This window comes from Lissotriton vulgaris, chromosome 6 (assembly GCF_964263255.1).
Source record: "Lissotriton vulgaris chromosome 6, aLisVul1.2, whole genome shotgun sequence".
Lineage (NCBI taxonomy): Eukaryota > Metazoa > Chordata > Amphibia > Caudata > Salamandridae > Lissotriton > Lissotriton vulgaris.
Genome location: NC_141694.1, coordinates 600805339 through 600822341, shown reverse-complemented (window position 1 = coordinate 600822341; position 17003 = coordinate 600805339). Strand labels below are relative to the sequence as shown.

General features: G+C 44.8%; 1 protein-coding gene across 1 annotated transcript in view; it reads right to left on the bottom strand.

The window, feature by feature from the left end:
- USP45 (ubiquitin specific peptidase 45) overlaps window positions 1–17003 on the bottom strand; it is a 2087971-nt gene that overhangs the window by 1391955 nt on the left and 679013 nt on the right. Inside the window, exon 6 of the mRNA XM_086926622.1 lies at window positions 16841–16992. Coding sequence (XP_086782748.1) covers window positions 16841–16992 — 152 coding nt within the window. The remainder of the gene's footprint in view (window positions 1–16840; window positions 16993–17003) is intronic.

Sequence of the window (17003 nt, the reverse complement as noted above, 5' to 3'; positions counted from 1 at the left end):
TTAACTATAAACATTGATAGATATGCCCATATGTTTGCTTTTTCAGCCCTGAGGAAGCTCCCGATGTGGGAGAGAAATTCGTTGGCTGATTCTTGTGTGATTAAAATGATGAACTTGTATACAGAACCCAATGAATAAAGAAGGAGTAATTTTGATATAAACCTTGGCTTTTTGGACATTGTGTTGGTGAGCCCCCACTATTCTTAAACATTCCTTGATCTGGCTACACAGTGACGTTATTCAGCAGCAAACGTCAAGGGAGGCAGCACAATTGCTAACATATTTGGAACTGGGACTAAGGTGCGGCACGTCTAAGGCCCGCTCCTACTCGTGTTGTAAAATTGGTTTAATCCATTTGGGCCAGCACGCACTTATAACCATCCACCAACAACAAGATGCCTAAATTTGATGATAAACGCGAGGAAATGGCACAAGACCTTTTTGGGAAGAACATGAAAACAACTGCTACTACCCACTTGGGCCAAAATACTACGGGACTACGATCTTTATTTTTGAAACTTGAGCGCCTTAAAAAACAAGAACTCTCACGTTGGTGGGATGGTGTAACCCTCCAACAGTACATCAACAATAAGAAAGTGCCAAGAGGGTTGCGCATTCTTATTTCTCCCACATTTGAGGATTTGAGTATTGGCCTTCTGAAGAATTTGGAGGCTAATTTAGAGGGGGCATCACTTGTTATGATGCAAATCCTGATAAAACATGCATTGGAAAAAGGGGGCAAACTACTTGCTGAAATAGAGGTTATAGAAAAGGAAATAGAAGCCTGTGAAGATACTGAGCTAGTGGAAAAGAATTTTGAAATTCTTCAAAAAGTAATTGAGAGACATCAATGCTATCTGAAAGATAAGAAACTTAGGAAAATCAAGCGAGATGATAAAGATTATAAAGATGGTCGAATTTATACGTTCGCCAAAAAGTTCGATAGTATAACTCTATCGGACGACACCAACAAAAAAAGAGTGAGGGAAGAAAGTGAGGAGTTGAGAACAGCTAGCAGCACCTCTCTTTCTTCTGTGGATAGCACTTCCTCCAACAACATCCGGGGTGGGCTCCCTTTAGAAGCAGGCCCCTCAACTTTTCAAAAAGAAATGGCAAAACTAAGAATAAGTGGCAACCAAGCCAAGAAGGGGCAGCAACTAAGAAAACAAGGAGAGAGGGCCGTAGGGGGCAGGGTCGCTGGCGGGGAAGAAACTGAGGACCCGGTCAGACGGTCCAAACGGGCCAAAAACAAAGCCAAAGACCAGGGGAAATAACTGAGGGAATTACTAGAGATGAACCTAACAGCAATTCCTCAGATGTAGAGCTAAAGGTGGTCAATATATCTGACAGGGCACTGGATGATAATGAGAGAAATTTACTATGTAAAGGTTTGGGGTTTTGCCCCACCCAGGATGGTGACTTTTCAAATGTGCATGTGGATTTATTTAAATTTACAAGACAACTAAAATTAAAGGGTTTTTTCGCAACAGAAATGTTTGCAATGTAATCACTGGGGATGTAACTGGCACTGTTTCAATGTTGATAGCAGAAGTTAAGAATGTACACTGTTTGACCATTCTGTCTGAGGAAAGGGAAGTGGATTTGGAGACAATACGCTCAGAACTTAATATTGCTGAGAATACATCTGCTGACAGTGGCCTTCGCCCTAATTCCAAATTTGTGCCCAATATATACCACGATAATATTGACATCTTTTCAGAATGGGCGAGTGACGGTTTCTATAAACTAGAAAGGGAGAGTAGACAACAACGAAATGTGCAGTACAATCTATCTATGGGAGAAAGGGAGGCCCTGAAGAGATTGAGAAGTGACAACAAAATAGTTATCAAAGAGGCAGACAAGGGCAGGAACGTCGTAATAATGAATCTATGCGATTATAAGAGGGAGATTGAGAGACAACTTGGGGATACAGACTGCTATGAGAGAATACCTAATAATCCCATGGGGCCCCTCATGGTTGAAATCAACCTAAAACTAAATGAGTGGAAAGATATGGGTTTACTTAATGACTTAGAGTACCGGTATCTAAGGGTCTCTAATCCTAAATCCCCCTGTATTTACACTCTCCCAAAAGTCCATAAAGGTGGCAAATTCCCCCCAGGCCGACCGATTATATCGGGAATCGGGTCAGCAACAGAATACATTGATTTAAAACTTAACAAACATGTCCGGGACCTTCCATCCTTTATTCAGGATAGTAATGATATCCTGACTAAACTTCATGATTTCGAATGGGCTGAGGAGCTTTGGTTCGTCACTTTTGACGTGACCAGCTTATATACATGCATTCAACATGATATTGGAATAAAAGCAACCAAATACTACCTTGATAGGGAAGGAGCAGATCTCTTAAAAAAAAACAAATGGTGTTAGAAATGATACAGCTGGTTTTAACTAGGAATTATTTTTTACACGAGAATACATGGTACCATCAAAAGAGAGGCACTGCGATGGGGACAAAATTTGCCCCTTCGTATGCTTGCCTGTTCATGGGACTATTTGAGAGATGTCATGCATGGAACAAAAATGCCTCCCCCTGGACAGATAACATCGTGTTCTGGGGGAGGTATATTGACGATATCATCTGTCTCTGGTCAGGGTCAGAGGAGGAACTACTTGATTGTTTTAATTATCTAAATGATAATTGTATTAATGTAAAACTAACGGTGGACCACAACAGGGATAGTATCAACTTCCTAGATCTGACATTTTATATCAAAGATGGACGGATTCAAAGCACGCTGTTCCGAAAGGATACTGCGTGTAATGCAATCCTACATGCAGAAAGTGCCCACACCAGCGCTACCATAAAAATTATCCCCTATGGGGAAATGGTGTGCCTTAGGCGGAAATGCAGTGAAGATAAAATGTTTGATACTAATGTGAAGGCCCTGAAAAACAGATTTCAAGCCAGGGGCTACAATAAAAGGGTTCTGAACGATGCTGAAACAAAGGCACGCCAGATCAAAAGGGAATCCACTCTTATGACAAAACCAAAAAGAGACAAAGAGAAACAGGTAAATACTAATGTGAGATTTACTACACAATATACAAGACACAGTAATTCTATTTTTAAGATCCTTAAAAACAATTGGTACCTTCGGAAGGAGGTTCCAAGACTGCATTCTGTTGTTAGAGCTAATCCCTCCGTTACTTTTAGAATAGGAAAGACACTAAGAAATGACCTATACCCCAGCTACTTGTGCCCCGATCCTAAAAAAGATCTGAATTGGTTACCCCCAAAACCATTGGGGTTCTATGTGTGTAAGAACTGTAACATCTGCGAGCTTGGTCTGGACAAAACTAAAAGTTTTTCCTTTAATGGATTTCAAGAATATACCATTCTTTCCTTTGTAAACTGTGCTACGCCTTTTGTAATCTACGTATTAGGATGCTGTTGCGGACTAATATACATTGGCAGTACAAAACGTGGCCTAAAAACCTGCATCCAGGAACACAGGAGGGCAATAATAAACAACGATACAAAATACCCTCATACTGAACATTTTCTTAAAGTACATGGTGGAAAACCAAGTTTCTGGTTTCATACGTTAGAACAGGTATATAACCCGATTAGGGGTGGAGATTGCGAGCTCCTTTTAAGACAAAAAGAATCAAAGTGGATTTGTAAGCTACACAGTATTACCTACAGATTCAATTTAGACCATGAGATGCATCACTTTTTGGTATAAAATTGAGGTATGGCTTGACCTTTATTCATATGCACTACCAAGTAATGATACCATCTTACTGGGCCCTTTTTTTCAACTAAAACAAGATAATTATCATAGAATGTTGATTCAAATTTGTAAAATGATAATGTTATTTTTATCAAAATTAAGATGTTTTCTAGCATATCACAGTTACAAATCTGTTGTTTCAAATAAGAATTGGTTCTTCACCTCTAGTGTACTCGAATATACGATCACGATATAACGGTGTTTACAGCACAGGTTAAAAATAGTGCTCAAATTGGTGATGGTTCTTTTTATTCCGTTATCGGATCGGTATTACTCCTATAACTGCCTTATCCCCCCTTTCTTTCCTCTTTATTTACTTTTTCTATTGAGTCCCTTCTTTACTTTCATTTTGTGTTGGCTACTAACCAATGCGCAGGCTATGATACTGCAATTAGAGACGAGTAAATTGTAGTTCATCTTTTTCGACACCTCGCTCTGGAACGGGTGTCTAAGGTCCTGTACACACGCCACGTTTGTGGTTGTGCTAAGATACATGATTTAAGCAAATACTAAACCTCAGAGCTTCAATGTACTGGCGCCAATTTAATATTTTTTTCAAAATTAATATGAAAGAAAATTACGAAAATGGAAATTCTTCTCTGTTAAGTTATATAATTACCGGTACATCATTATTTTTTCAAAAACGCGTATAAGATAATTTTCTACTTTTATAGAATATTTGAATGAGTCATCATGGCGGGCTGGCCTGGTACAGGCAAATATTAGAGTTAATGCCTACTATAAGATGGCGACTACATAGAAACGGGTCACACTAACAGATTTTCGATCTTTCGCGTACTGCTATGGGTGTGTTCTAACCAAGGGCTGTGATTGGCTACAGCACAGATTGAATCTTGATTGACGGCACTCCTTAAGGAAGTGAAAATTCTGCGCCCTTGTGCACTTGGACCACGGACGCCGAATTATACCGCGACGCAGAGTACAAATTGTAAGTTGAGGAAACGTTGGGCTGGGCTATTGTCATCTTTGCAATTTGAATTGTTGGCTAGAAGGACTAATTTCGGGTACGTGGTCCCCAGGCAAAGACACAAGGAGGTGTGCCTATTGCGGTCTCCTGCTTGTGGTAGAAACTTTTCTCTATGCAAATTACTTTCCCAAGGGCGGTCGACTGATTGTTAGAAAGGGGTATTGTTAAATCTGTATTTTTTCTATCAGCATATGCCTCATTCCCCTGACACATTTTACCGTATGTGGACCAGGGGTTCATTCTGATACATGCCCTGACTGATGTTGATGATGTTCACTTATGTGAGGACATGGTGAAGTGTATATTTTTCTGTTGTTTTACTATAATAAACCCGCGTTTGGATTAAAATCGGTATGTTGTTTTACTATAATAAACCCGCGTTTGGATTAAAATCGGTATCTAGACAGGGATACCGGATCACTTCATGCTTTTCCGTACGTGGTCCAGGGGTTCTTTCTGATACATGCCACGATTGATGCCGATATTGTTCACTTATGTGAGGACATGGTGAAGTATATCTTTCTGTCGTTCCATTTAAATAAACTCGTGTTTGGACCAAAATCGGTATTTAGACAGGGATAACGGATCACTTTTTGTTACCGTACTTGAATTCTAAGTACATACGGTATGGTGCGGGGAATGCGAAATAGGTATTCTCCCTTTTAAACAATTAGCTAATTTTGTAATAAAGTACATTTATATTCACGCAGGTCCGGATCCAGGGACAATGACAGTGGATTCTGAACATAATTGCCAATTTTGGGAATTGTCAAACACTGTGCCCTGAATATAGATGCCAGCTAAAATACCATATTTTCTGTGTATTCCTAGCTGACGAATCAAGATGACAGTGGTTCCCTAACACAATCGCCATTAAGATATTTATAGGGAGTTTACGGAATTACGATTTGAGATCATCAACAATATCTGGTAAGCGTGACTATCAATTACGTTCCGCTTGATCTTGGGGTCTCTCTTGGATAAGAAGCTTTAAAAACAAAAGGATCTTCTTGTTAATTCAATATAGTAGATCGTGGCGAGATAGGTGGATTTATAAATGAATGTTGAATATTGCTTCTTCCTGAGCAGCCCTATCCCCCTGTGCCTTTACCTTTTCCATTTCTGCATTCATGGTACCTCTGTTCTTATTGATTCTGGGTTGATCTACTCTTCCTTTTCCATGGTTCTATAGTCAACTTTTAAATATACTAGAAAAATAACAGCTGGCCTTCCCCTCTGTTGTTGTAACCATGCTGCTTAATCTGAATTTTATTATAATTGATGTAGGGTTTGACTCTTGGTTCAAAGAAATGTTACCAGCTGAGTTTTAAGTCCAAACAAAATGTATAAACATATGTATATTTTTTGCCTGTACACTTTTTAGTTTTCTCCTTTTGGATATTTTTGTAATGATAAATGTTTCTATTCTCTGTTTTTCTTCTTGTTTTTTCTCGTTCTTTTTTGTTCTCCTGTGTATTATAATATTAACTTTGTACCTTTTGTTAAGAGTGTCTGATTAAATGTTGAATCTGAGAATGTTTTTTAACTATAAACATTGATAGATGTGTCCATATGTTTGTTTTTTCAGCCCTGAGGAAACTCCCGATGTTGGAGAGAAACGCGTTGGCTGATTCTTGTGTGATTAAAATGATGAACTTGTATACAGAACCCAATGAATAAAGAAGGAGTAATTTTGATATAAACCTTGGCTTTTTGGACTTTGTGTTGGTGCACCCCCACTATTCTTAAACATTCCTTGATCTGGCTACACAGTGACGTTATTCAGCAGCAAACGTCAAGGGAGGCAGCACAATTGCTAACACTTATTTGGAACTGGGACTAAGGTGCGGCAGGTCTAAGGCCAGCTGCTGCTTGTGTTGTAAAATTGATCTCTAAATCTATATTAGAATTAAAAGAGACCTACTTGTGGCCAGGGATGAATGGTCACATTCACACATTTGCAATTAATTGCCATGACTGCAACAGAGATCGCAGCAGAGAACGCCGCCAGATACCGGACTACAGTGTAGCCAGCCCAGTACAGACACCATTGTTAGACAGCATTAGACTATTTACACGCAGACGTCCCTATGGACAAATGCGGTCCCAGAAATATTAAAGACAAGATTCATTTGGATGTGGCCTCAGCGCTCGGCTGATGCCCGAACTGTTATAAAAGATTTGCGAGTCTTTATCGGCACATGCGCAGTCGGCAAGCTACATTCTGACCAAGGTCCTGCGTTTAGCTCAAAAGCTTACAAGGAGGCCATGGCCAATCTGGGCGTTGCATTGTGGTATTCTAGTCTATTCCATCCTGAGCGAAATTCGGTTGTGGAGAGAAAAAACCAGGACATAAAGCAATCTATAACAGCTAGGGTATTAGCCTAATACCCTATCGCCTCCCCCGCTATTAAGTAGGGAAAGGAGCCGGGTACACTAGCACGCTAACCTCTGCTTCCGCAAAGTGAAACCGGAAGTGAGTATAACTGCCGGGCGACCCTCCGCATCAAACGGCATAAGCCGCGGCGGACCGGGGTATGGCAGAATTACCAAAAGACACTTTTAAAATCAGTGGCGATTGCAACACGGACTACAATTTAAAATGAGTACTTTCCACACTGTCAGTGTTGTGAAACAAAACAAACAAAGACCAGGTGAGGAATTTTAAAAAATAATGCAGGCGTTTTGGTAAGTAGGTCAGCAATTTACATTCAAACCTTCAGCACTTTTAATTTCGTTGTGAAAAGGTAGCAGCCTACCTAGTAGTGCGCCACGGGAATACTGCGACGACGGAGACGCCATTGCGGCCTGCACACCTTAGGAGGGCCTTGCTGACAGCATCCACAGGGAGAGGCGTCGACTGCCTGGTAAGCGTAGGAGTGCATTTGCAACAAGCTCGCACCGTGTGTCCTGGAGGATTCTACAACGGCGTCGCCCATTGAATGCCAGACTTGATTGGCGCCAATTGTCTAAGTGGCCATCCCGGGAAGATTACATGACTAGACATCGTCATGGGGAAGGGAGACAAGACCCAGAGCACACTCCCTTTTGAGCACCGTCGCAACAAAACCCCGGAATCCCAGGAGGCAGACAATGTCAACTCGACGAATGGAGCGGGGAATATCGATTATTCGGACATTAAAACCATGCTCTTAGCCATGGAAAAAGGCCTACAAGACAGCATGTCCTCGATTGGCAACAAAATAGACACCCTCACCAATCGAATGGACTGCATGGTGGAGCGTGTCGACAAACATGCAGAGTGCTTGGACATGTCTGAAAGACGCCTCACGGAGGTTGAGGAGGCTCAAACGGAATTGGACACCAACCACAAGAAAATAGGGAAACTTATGCAAGCGCTCCAAGAGAAGACCGAAAATTTGGAGGCCTGTTCGCGACGCTCTAATATACGCATCACGGGGGTTCCGGAGACGACACAGACTGGCACCATGGAGAAATTCGTCGAGAAGCTCCTCGTCCCGTTGCTGGGTGAGAACGTATTTTCCCAAATGTTCATAGTGGAGATTGCACACCGTTCGCTCGGCCCTCGCCCTCGCCCGGGAGCCTCTCCGTGACCCATCAACGCCAAGCTCCTAAATTACAGAGACAGGGATGTGGCCCTCCGACTGGCTAGAGATAAGAAGATGTTGCAGTTTGAGGGCTCGGAAATCTCCCTATATCCTGACTTCACTGCGAAAGTACAGAAGGCGCGCAGGCACTTTGCCCCATTTAGGAGACAGCTCCGGGAACTTGGACTAGATTAGGCCATGCTGTATCCTGCAAAACTGAGTGTCAACCGGCAGGGGCATTCCCATTTCTTCACAGACCTTAAAGCCCTACTGCAGGCTTTGAAGGGGTGGTCCAGGGAACACCGCAGGGACACTAATAGTCAGACAGATGGAGAAGAACGACTGAGCCAGCTGGACGAGCAGGATTGAAATGGCCCTCTAGCCGGCAAGTGGAGACGTGAGACCATACAGGTATATAACAACCATATGGACTGAGCCACTTCCTGAAGAGACATTGCAGCTGACTCCCTCTTCGCTCCTGGGTTGGAGGGCTGGCGGGGTCTTCTCGATGGAGGCCTGGTAACCTGATGGAACTGTTTGTGGGTGAGATAACACTGATGCATGTGTCATGTACTAAGATTGCCCAGTGGGGTTGTTAATAGATGGCTGGCCAAGATTGACGTTGGAGGCACGTGATGGGCGAGAAACGTTGCCTAGGACATATTTCTTTGGCCAGCACAGTACACTTGATAATTAACGTTAGATCCTTCATGTTAGCTGATGTAATGATATGGTGCAGCGGAAATTGGAGTGGGGTTATAGGCAAGCATTGTAATCAGCTCACTTGTTTGCTGCCTAGCAACCTTGGCCCCCGCGCGCAATACACCTTGAATGCCCTAAGAGGGGTTCAACAGTTTGGAGCAAAGTTGGGGGAGGGGGGGTTCACTCATGCGAGGCCTTGTTGGGGTTGGTCTGCTGTGGGAGGGGGACAAAGAGATTTTGGGTAGGGAATGTTCAGTAGACGACGGGGGGTATTGTATCTGACTTCCAAAATATTTCAAATCTTGGACACAAGCAAGACATTCACTCTTAGGACTCACTTGATTTACCTTAATGACTGACATTGTTGCCGATGGAAATATTACGCACGCTCCAAGCTCAGGGCCCTCACATGGAATGTGCGTGGTCTGAATGACCAACGGAAAGTTAGGACGGTCATTAGCTACTTACAGCGCCAACACATCGACATAGCCCTGCTGCAGGAAACCCATCTCCCAATGTCCAGTAATATGTTACGCTACAGGGGACTAGAGGGCAATATAGAGGCGGCAGGTTTCACGTCGCACGCCAGGGGGGTGCTCACCTGGGTGAACCCGAAATCGACACTCTCCTTACAAACACTACGGGCAGACATTGAGGGCAGATTTGTCATCTCCAAGTGTATCGGCCCTGGTATAGAACTTGTAATAATTAATGCATATGGCCTCAACTATGATTCTCCAGAATTTTTTCAGACCCTGGCTGCCATGGCCAGGCAATATGATGTCGACCGCCTCCTATGGGGTGGGGACCTCAACTTGGTTCTGGATCCTACATTGGATAGATTGGCTGGCCCTCCCCGCAGACCCTCGTCTACTGCCTTGGCGCTGAGGAGTGTATCAACAAGTATGGGTATGGAAGATATATGGCGATTCCGAAACCCGGAGCGGGGGGTACACATTACTCCGCCTGCCACGACATCCATACCATGATAGATTACTGGTTGTCTTCTATTTCTATGCTGGGGCAGATTAGGGACTGCAAGGTGCTTCCTAGGACCTTGTCTGACCACTCGCCAGTGCTTTTGGTGCTGGACATTCCAGGTAAGACCATACCGCCCTTCACATGGAGATTCCCTCCTTATTCCCTTCTAGACCCGGCATTCAGAGGAGAACTCGCGAAGTCATTGACGTGTTCTTTGTGACCAACGTGGGCTCCATGGGCAGTTTCCAGGTGGTCTGGGAAGCATTCAAAGTATATATCAGGGGTCTAGCAATGTCTAAACACTCGGGTGTACTCAAATCCATTAGACAGAGACTGGCTGACCTTGAGCGACAGCTAGCTGCCCTAGATTTGAGACAGAGCAGACAAACAGAAAGTACAATAGAAGAGGAGATAAAGACGCTACTAGCTGAATATCATGACAAAGCAGACAGGGAAGTGAAACATATGGAAAAGTATGCAACGGCTAGAACATATGGGGAGGGTGAAAGACCTAGCGCAGTCCTGGCCAGAATCATAGGCGGGAAGAGGGGGCAACAACACATCTCGGAAGTAAAGTACGGAGACGGGGGGAGGTGCTAACAGAAGAGCTGACATAGCAAATGCTTTCAAGGCCTACTATGCTGAGCTATACACGTACAAAAGTGGAGACCTTGAGGACGATATTACCGACTACCTTGATCACATCAATATACCTACATTGACGAACACGCATAAGGAATTCCTGATGCTCCTCATAGAGAAGGACGAAATAACGGAGGCTCTGTCGAGTATGCGATCTGGCAGCGCACCGGGAGCAGATGGCCTCACAGTGGGGTTTTACAAGACAATTCAGGACCAATTACCCCCGCACCTCTCTGCGCTCTTTGATGACATTTGCGTGGAGTGCAGTATTCCACAATCCATGAGGGAGGCGCTTCTGGTCACGATACCAAAGCCAGGTAAGCCCCGTGACGAGTGTAGCTCGTACAGACCCCTTTCTCTACTGAACGTTGACACTAAACGGTTTGCTAAAGTGCTGGCCAACCGCCTGGCGCTTTTAGCGCCTCAGCTGGTCGCGCCTGAACAGGCCGGCTTCATTCCCAGCAGGAACCGGATATATAACATCCGTCCAGTCCTAGGCACGATACTACATGTTCGGCAGGATAGGAAGGCACTAGCAGTGTTCCTTGACATGGAAAAGGCCTTCAACTCAGTGGAATGGCCTTTTATGCGCTTAGTATTGCAGCGGATGGGCCTAGGACTGCCATTCATCCAGATGGTAGGAGCCCTTTATAACCGACCACGGGCCAGGCTCAGGCTGGGCAATTTGGTCAAGGACTCCTTCCCCATCTGTATGGGCACCAGACATGGGTGCCCACTTTCACCCCTTCTGTATGCCCTGGTTGTTGAACCGTTAGCCTGTGCTCTTCGGGAATACCATGGCAATGAAGGCATAGGCTTCCCCACATACAAGATTGTGGTGTCAATGTAGGCGGAAGACACTCTGTTGTATGTCCGCGATGCAGACAACAATCTTCCCTCGGTACTGAGAGAGGTGGTCCACTTCGGTGCCCTATCGAGCCTGAAGGTCAACTGGTCGAAGTCACTGGCTTTCCCCCTAACCCCTATTACACAGAACATTGAAATGGAGTATCCACTGCAGTGGACTACAGACACGGTCAGGTACCTGGGTATACAACTTCACACTGATGCTGAGGTCCTATTTAGAGCAAACTATGGCACAGCCTTTAGCAGGCTGGAGGATGACGTTGAAGCCTGGTGCAGGCTCCCACTCTCCCTTCTGGGACGGATATCCATAATGAAAATGGTTGTACTGCCTAGATTACTGTTCCTATTTATGACAATCCCGGTAGTGCTCCCTAAATCCTTCTTCCAACGACGAACACAACTCATGGTTAAACTAGCTTGGGCAGGGAAACAACCTCGGGCCAAGTCGACACTACTCACATTACCTTATAGCATGGGTGGGCTTGGAGCCCCAGACTTGGAACTTCAATATAGAGTGGCCCAGGCCGCGCATCTGCATACCTGGCTCCACGGAGATGGCTGTATTCCTCATGTTCGCATGGAGTCACTCTTTGCCAGCCCTCTCTCGCTCCAGTCCACGATTTTCCAACCGGTGGATCGAAGGACTGGTGTACTAGACTCAATTGCGGCAACAAATCAAGCATGGCACAGTCTCTTACAGGTGCAGGGCGGTGCTCTGTTATACTCCCCAATAATGCCGGTGAACTGGGCTTGATGGCTGCCTCCTGTCAGAGAGAAAGGGGTGACCCTTGCACTACAAAAACTGAACGTTAAGATAGCAGGTGATCTGTTCCAGGACGGGGTAGCCAAAACATGGGAACAAGCAACAACTAATAGTGAGGCTTCACCTCTCTTGACACGCTTCCAGTTTCACAGGGTACGCTGCGCCCTTTCTGACTTGCTGGGTGAGGATATGGCGGAACCACCTGAAGTTCCGGAACTCACATATGTAATAAAGGCTGACACTCCCCAAAAACTACTGTCTAACCTATATAAGTTGTCCCAAGCGCATAGAGAGCACACGTACACGAAAGCACGGCTGGCATGGCAAGCTGATTTGCAGATAGTTATCGACGAAGACATGTGGCGATACTGCTGCACCAACACTAGGAAGCTTTCACTGAATGGCAGACACAGGCTGGTACACTTCAAGTTTCTCAATAGGGTGTATTACACACCAGCTAGACTGCGCAGGTATGGCCTTCGTGACACTGCGGACTGTGAAAGATGCCACGTCCCAGACGCAAGTTTCCTGCACCTGGCATGGCAATGCCCAGGCGTATGGGATTTCTGGGACAGGCTCTTCACTGACATCAAGTTTCCTGCACCTGGCATGGCAATGCCCAGGCGTATGGGATTTCTGGGACAGGCTCTTCACTGACATCAGCAATATAGTAGAGATAGATCTCACACCTGATCCCATGCTGGCACTCCTAGGGTACACTAAGAAACTTCCCAGGGCTGCACGGCGATTGGTAGACATGGGACTGCTCATGGCCCGAGTGAGGAGACGCGAGGAGAGGACGGCCGCGGGCAAAATGGCGGCCGGAGCCCTGATGAGAGCGCCGATGACCTCAACTCTCTGTGGGAGGTACGCTTGACGGGCGAAATCTGAGGGACGCAGGGGCTGCCTCTAGTTGAGGATAGTCTCCGGGGGCTTCTGTAGCGGCAAAACACCGGGGGCGGCCCCGGTTACAATCTGCCTTCCCACGCCTGCCTGACCTTAAAATGGCGGCCGGGTGTGGCTTGCAACTATCGGTCGGCGCCTCTACTTGACCATCTGGCCTCAGCGCTTACTGCCTCTCCCATAGGCGACCCCGCAAGCTCTCTCTGTGTCTCATACCTGCGGGGTGAGCCCTCTTCAAGGATCCCTGGCAGTGACCCTCGCCTGCATCTACCTCTACGATCTACCGGACATTTGCAGTGCCTTATTGGGAGGTGCCCACCCGACGACAACAACCCGGGAGGGAGGGTCGCTGGCTGCTCGCTGATTCCCAGCGGAGCCTCCCGCTAACATATCTGGGCAGGGGGTGCACAACTGGCCCCTAGTGCTGCGGCGGCTCCCCCTCGCACCACCCTCCTTGCAACTAGCCTGGACCTAAGATGGCGGCCGCCAGTGACCGCAGAGCGAAGATAGCCGCCACGCGCGGCCTGCTCTTAACATGCCTGGGCAGCGCCCCATGGCCAACGCGGGACCTCACCAACACCTCCACCACCTTGCGCACTCTCACGCCCACCGAGCCGGATGACCGCAGGCTCTCCAAGATGGCGTCGCACCTGCGGCTGGCCTCCAACTTCATTTCCCACCTGGGCTTCCACCTTCTCTCCTGGACTTCTTGTCTTCTGTTCTGTCCTGACCGACACCCTGCTGCTGTTGTCAGACAGTTGTTCTGGACTCTAGCCCTCCTCCCACTCCCTCATCCTTAACCCTTTTCCCCGTGGATGATCCTCAAATGTTTCTTCCCTTTGCTTCATCTCCCACCTGGGCTCCCACCTTCTCTCCTGGACTTCAGGACTTTTGTTCTGTCCTCCCTGTGTTTAGAGTTATAGCTGTAACGACTAGTCGCCTGTGTGACTGTTGGAATATAGCCAGGTGTATCCCTTCCCCCGTGTGAAGAGATAACCCTACTCACTAGAACAAAAAGAAACGTGCTCCTGAAATGTGTAACGTAACTGATTCTATGTAAACTGCTGTGATAACATGTAACGGAACTGGTGCTATGTAAAGCGCTCTGATAACCTAATCGGTTCAAGTTCGCGCTATAGAAAACTCTAAAAATAAATAAATAAATAAATAAAAAACTTACATGGGGCCTGCGATGGTTCTTCGACCAACTTATCCTGCCACCTGCAAGGTTCTCCAGCTGCAGTGATAGATCCAATTTTTAGGCAGCTTTCTAATGGAAGTTATATTATGTTGAATGATCTCAGCTGCTGTGGCATGTTTCGAGGAATACCTTATCTCATTACTGTGTCAGCCAGGGTCACTTGCTGTATGCAAGTATTGTTTCCTAAAACCAAGACAGACGGGGGGTCGCCGTTATGGCCTTCACTGAACATCTCTTCTATACGAATTGATACTTTAAGCAGAATGAAATCCATTCATTTACAAAAACTGTGCCACTGACCTCGTCCAAAGAGACGTATGATCGGTAAGTTGCAAGGACTTCTGCAAAGATACATGCCCTTTTATCCACAAACTGCCCTATACATTTCTCAGAAATGTTAGGTGGTATCTTAAACATGTCTGATACCAGTGGTATTGTACATGTATTTAAGACGATTTTTTTGGGACTGTTAGCACCCAAACAAATTATATAGTATGTCATGAAATGGTCTCGACCTGTTTTTTTCCTGTATTTCAGAGCCATTTCATAAATGTATTTTCATGGTTCATTCGGATAGCGTTTTTTAAATGTCATCTATATGCTTTGAATGAAACATTACTTTTAAATGCGTATAGCACAAATGTTCTTTTTCGTGTACAACCATTTTAAATGCATTTTTATGTATTTGGGATGGGGGTTTTTAACACATGTTTTAGATATGTTTTATGTGCTTAAGAACTTAGTAATGTCGCACATAATAAAGTGGAGTGGGTGTTGTATAGTATGTTAGAATCCGAGTGAATTTTCCCGATTCATGCCCTTAAATAGGTACAATTCACATTGCCCTAATATAGGCATAGAAATCATTCCCTTGTTTAGACATAGCCCATGCAGTCCAAATACAGGCATGGCTACTTCCACCCATACCAAAACGTCACAACAATTTCTTGGAAAATCGGCTTAAGCAGTCAGGGACCTCCCCTTGCTTGAATATTGATTTGTCCAAGAACTCATGTACTTTACAAAAAACTACTATTCCCTTGGGGTTCTTTGCTGACGTTATTATGCTCGACTTTACGTCAAACTAGGCTCCTTCAAGGTATAAATATGCCTTCACTTGCTCTAGCAAGACACAGTGGTTCGGAGCAGTTCGACTATCTACTTGCCCGACGCAACTCGCTACAGCAAGTGCCGAAGGAAGTCCACCCTCCAGCTGACGCACTGATTGAGAAGCTGTACTTTCTCTCGGCGAGAATCCAGCTCCAGTGTTTCCAAGCTCCCCTTGCGGGGTTATTGGGAAATCGAATCCCGAGACAGAGATACCAGACCTTCATTCTAAACTAAGGTATGGAGCTGATAAGAACTTAGGAGAAATCTTGGATAGATTCTTGGCAAAGAAAACTAAACATATGCTACACAATACTTACTACTTCCCTCGTACTAGACTTAGGTTAGGTACACTGGGGTAGGCGTATTTTGAAAGCACCAGTTGAGTACTTTTAGTCATTATTATTTATGTATGTATTTTTATATGGCTTAGAAACCATACAATGCTCTTACAGTATTATTTTATAATATTGTTCTCGCTGTACGCATTATACTTTGCAGCCTGCATTACGATTGTAGCAGTTCACTTTACTTGCATGAGAAAGAAGACTGTTCAATAAATCCTTTTATTGAAAACAACCGTCTCTCTATTTCTTTGCACCTCTGTTGATACGAAGCATGCACGATTGACAGAGAGAAATACTTATCTATTGTTTCCGCGACTCTAGAGAGATATTTCTTATTCTTGAGAAACAAAGTTGTCATGTTTATGCAGTTGTCAGAAACTAATCCCTTCTTGTGTATTCAAGAAAGTTTCTAGTGACCTCTGAGCTTGCTGGCACTCACTATTAAGTTTAGTATATTCGATAGAGACCTCGTCGACCTCAGTCCTACGTCTAATCTATAGGATATATTATTCCAATGCGCAGAGCCTATTGGGAATATAGGAACTACACTACACTTATTTATCTCTGTGCTAAACGTGTTTAGTGGTGTGAACAACGTGCACTTCAATCAACCTACACTCACGCTGTATACACTTAAATGTACATTTCAGAAAAACTGAGAACAGTTATCAGAGTCAGCCCCAGAAACTATGCTGTTCTCCGTTTGGAGTTCTACAAAGCAAAGAAAAAAAGTCAAAAGTCTGCAACCACTCGGGATTAGACTTGCTCCTACACTACTGTCCTTTGAATATGGGTTAAGAGTAATACTTTTTTGACTAGTGTGTCTTCCTTCTGCATACCACCTTGGGCGCTCTCATACCCACACCTGCTCTGTTATAGGGCTTTTTTGACTCACTTTTCTTCCATTGTGCAATTGCATGCAGACCATGTGAAGTGCCACGCTGCCCTTGCTCTAAGTTCCACTTTATACTAATGCTTGCAATTACAAAATAAATATCTCACATCTTACCTGTACAACTGCATTGAAAAAGCATGTGTTTCCTAGATTTTGGATTCCCTTCACTGGCACAGAGATGTTGTTTATCATCATGTCGTTCCCGTTTATTATTTTACATGAGTCATTGTATCCTTCACAAAGTCGTATTACTTTTGCTGATGTGCCTACAAATAAA